Raw genomic sequence first — 2,541 nt, 5'->3', positions numbered from 1 at the left:
TAAGAATAGATAATGGGGTAGCCTTCTCCGGCGAACTACTTCCCCCCGTTGTTCCTTTCTTGACATTAAAATCGACTGGCCCAAATTCCAAATTCAGGCGACTTACGTATAGCTATTGTGTTAGTGAAGAGATGGCAATTTAAGTTACGATGAAGGGTTAAGGTGTTTTCTGTGTATCAATTCCCTCAAAATTTCACCTCTCCCCTTTCAATCAAAAATACAAAGGGCGATGATCAGCGCCGGTGGATCCCCTACCAACGCACCTCCCCTCCCCCCTCCCGACAGTGAGCTCGGAGGACGATGGTGAGCTCGCAGCACCGCCCCCTGGGCATTTGCAGCAGATGCCAGCAAGCTCGAAAGAACCCCGCCGCCGGTCGGGGTCGCGGCGCGGTCATGAGGGCTCGCAGCGTGCGTCTCCCCCTCGTTGTAGGGCCGGCGCTCGATTCCCTTCACCCGGCGGGCCTGGTTGGGCACAACCCCGGACAGGCGCGAGGCGCGTAGGAGATACAAAGAAGCAAACAGACCCTAACTAAGCAAGCAAGAAAGCACTAGCTATACATGCCAAAAGGAGGAGCCTAAGAAAACTCACCGATTCGAGAGGCTGGAGCTGGATCGCATCGGCCGCCGGCTGCTGCTGCTGCTGCTGCTCCTTCTCCTCCGGCGGTGGCGGCAGGGCGACCGGCATTGAGTCCCCGTCCATGAGATAAAGCTAGGGTTCCTGGGTGGGGAGGGAAGAAATGAGGGATTTGGGGTTTCGTCTGGGGTGCAGGAATCAATCAACTCGAGGCTCGAGCGATGGGCGCCGCGGGGAGGCTTTTATATGCCGGGGTGTGGTCTCCTCGCTTCCTCACGCGGTCAAGCGGGGTAGGGTCCAGTCAGCGCTCCATGCTCGTCGTTTGGGCTCGGGGTCGAGCCGGAGCATATCACCAGAGTGATTAATGCTACACGAGCTGGCCTTCCGTTCCTTCGGTCTTTCATTTATTACTACCTACAAAAAACAAGAGTGGAGTACACTAGTGGTAGTAGTACAGTGCAGTTGTTGTACAGGTCCACTTTGCTGGAGGACAATGCAGGTTGATGCTTAATCTGCGCCGACAGGCAGCTAGCAATATCTATTGGGATCCATGGTGTCAGTCGGGTCTAGATGCTTGCATGCTCCATTGCTCCTCATGTTTAAAATGTTATAATGACTTTTCTCTTGTGTCAATATGTACGAAAAATAAATCAAGCAAACGTCCTTACCTGATTTTGGATAAAGATAGAAGGAAGAATGTTGCGAAGGTGGCCGGATTCTTTTTATGTTCTTGGTTTGTGTTCGAGCCCCTTCCTATATTTTGCATGGGACTGCGAAATAACAAAAAGGTAAAAAGTGACCGAGATGTGAGGGAAAAAATATTTGTTTCACGTTTCCGGAAAGACCATCTATTTGTCCGTTTGTCAGGTTCAGCACGAAATCATAAAGCTCGACTAAGGATAATCGTTAAACAAATATCCTCAAATGTATGTTGCCTAAATATATTTGTTTGCTGACGGATTAGATTGTCTTGACGTGTTGAAACATTTTTCTTGTGCTTCATGAAATATCCTCCGCCGTCTAGCATAATTTTACGAGGACCACTATTTTAGCGGAGTGAAAGCTTCGACTTGTATATATCACGAGAACTACAATAGCCAAGAAGTTTCAGGCCTCAAGGTAACAGGGTGCTTTGTGTGTCCGCCCGTTACAATCTAGGAAAGAGATAAAAAGTAAGGAAGAGATATACATGGAGCCAATTAAGAATGATGTGATAACAACGCGTGAAAATGAATGCGCGGTATTGAAGGGGTAACGCCATTTGACGAGAGAGATATAATTGAAAATAATTATTAGATCTGGTCCTCATGCCTTCATAAACTTTCATGAGAAATTCCTCGTCTTTGTTTAATAAAACCCAGAAGGTATATGTTTTTCAAACAATATGTTCCCACATGTTAGGTTTCAAAAAAGATGTTCCCGTATGCATGCACGTGAGAAGATGGTGAGTAGTAGTGAAGAAAGGGTAAAATGTAGTTTTTTTTTACTCTCTTCGTTCTTTTTTATTACTCGGTGCACAGCGACCTAGACATTTATTTGATGATAATTTAGGATTGAGATGCGCCTTGCTACAACATTGATGAGACAAGTAATTACTGATGAATCGATGACGATCCTTCCAAATCAGGAGAGAAGGAATACACCTGACAGATCAGGAGTAGTATTATTTTATGTGAGTAGGTTTCGTCGATCATAGCGGTTGATTGACAGCACAAAACATTGCAGCACCAGAAGTCAACATAAGGGTGCGCAGCAGCCTTTGCATGCAGCTAGCTTGCCTAGCCCTTGGTGAGCGCAGCACGCCGAGTTGATGGCGACCTCCAAGTAGTCATGTCGATGTAAATACACGTCTATCCAGCAGACTGGAGTATCAGGCGATATACGGGGGCTAACGTGTTCTCGTGATCCAGAGCTTCTCGACCATTGGATCCTTGATACAATGGTCAGTGTAGGTTACATGCTTTTAC

At 47.1% G+C, this 2,541-nt stretch overlaps 1 protein-coding gene across 1 annotated transcript in view; it reads right to left on the bottom strand.

Moving 5' to 3' along the window:
- LOC119289741 (ubiquitin carboxyl-terminal hydrolase 19-like) overlaps nt 1–751 on the bottom strand; it is a 7,442-nt gene extending 6,691 nt beyond the window's left edge. The window contains exons 1-2 of the mRNA XM_037569001.1: nt 590–751; nt 264–525 (exon numbers count right to left, since the gene is read on the bottom strand). Of these exons, the coding sequence (XP_037424898.1) occupies nt 264–525; nt 590–700 (373 nt within the window). The 5' untranslated portion in view covers nt 701–751. The remainder of the gene's footprint in view (nt 1–263; nt 526–589) is intronic.
- Between the last annotated feature and the right edge of the window lie 1,790 nt (nt 752–2,541).

This window comes from Triticum dicoccoides, chromosome 1A (genome assembly GCF_002162155.2).
Source record: "Triticum dicoccoides isolate Atlit2015 ecotype Zavitan chromosome 1A, WEW_v2.0, whole genome shotgun sequence".
Classification (NCBI taxonomy): Eukaryota; Viridiplantae; Streptophyta; class Magnoliopsida; order Poales; family Poaceae; genus Triticum; species Triticum dicoccoides.
The sequence above is the reverse complement of the archived record's forward strand: the minus strand, read 5'-3'. Positions and strand labels throughout refer to the sequence as shown.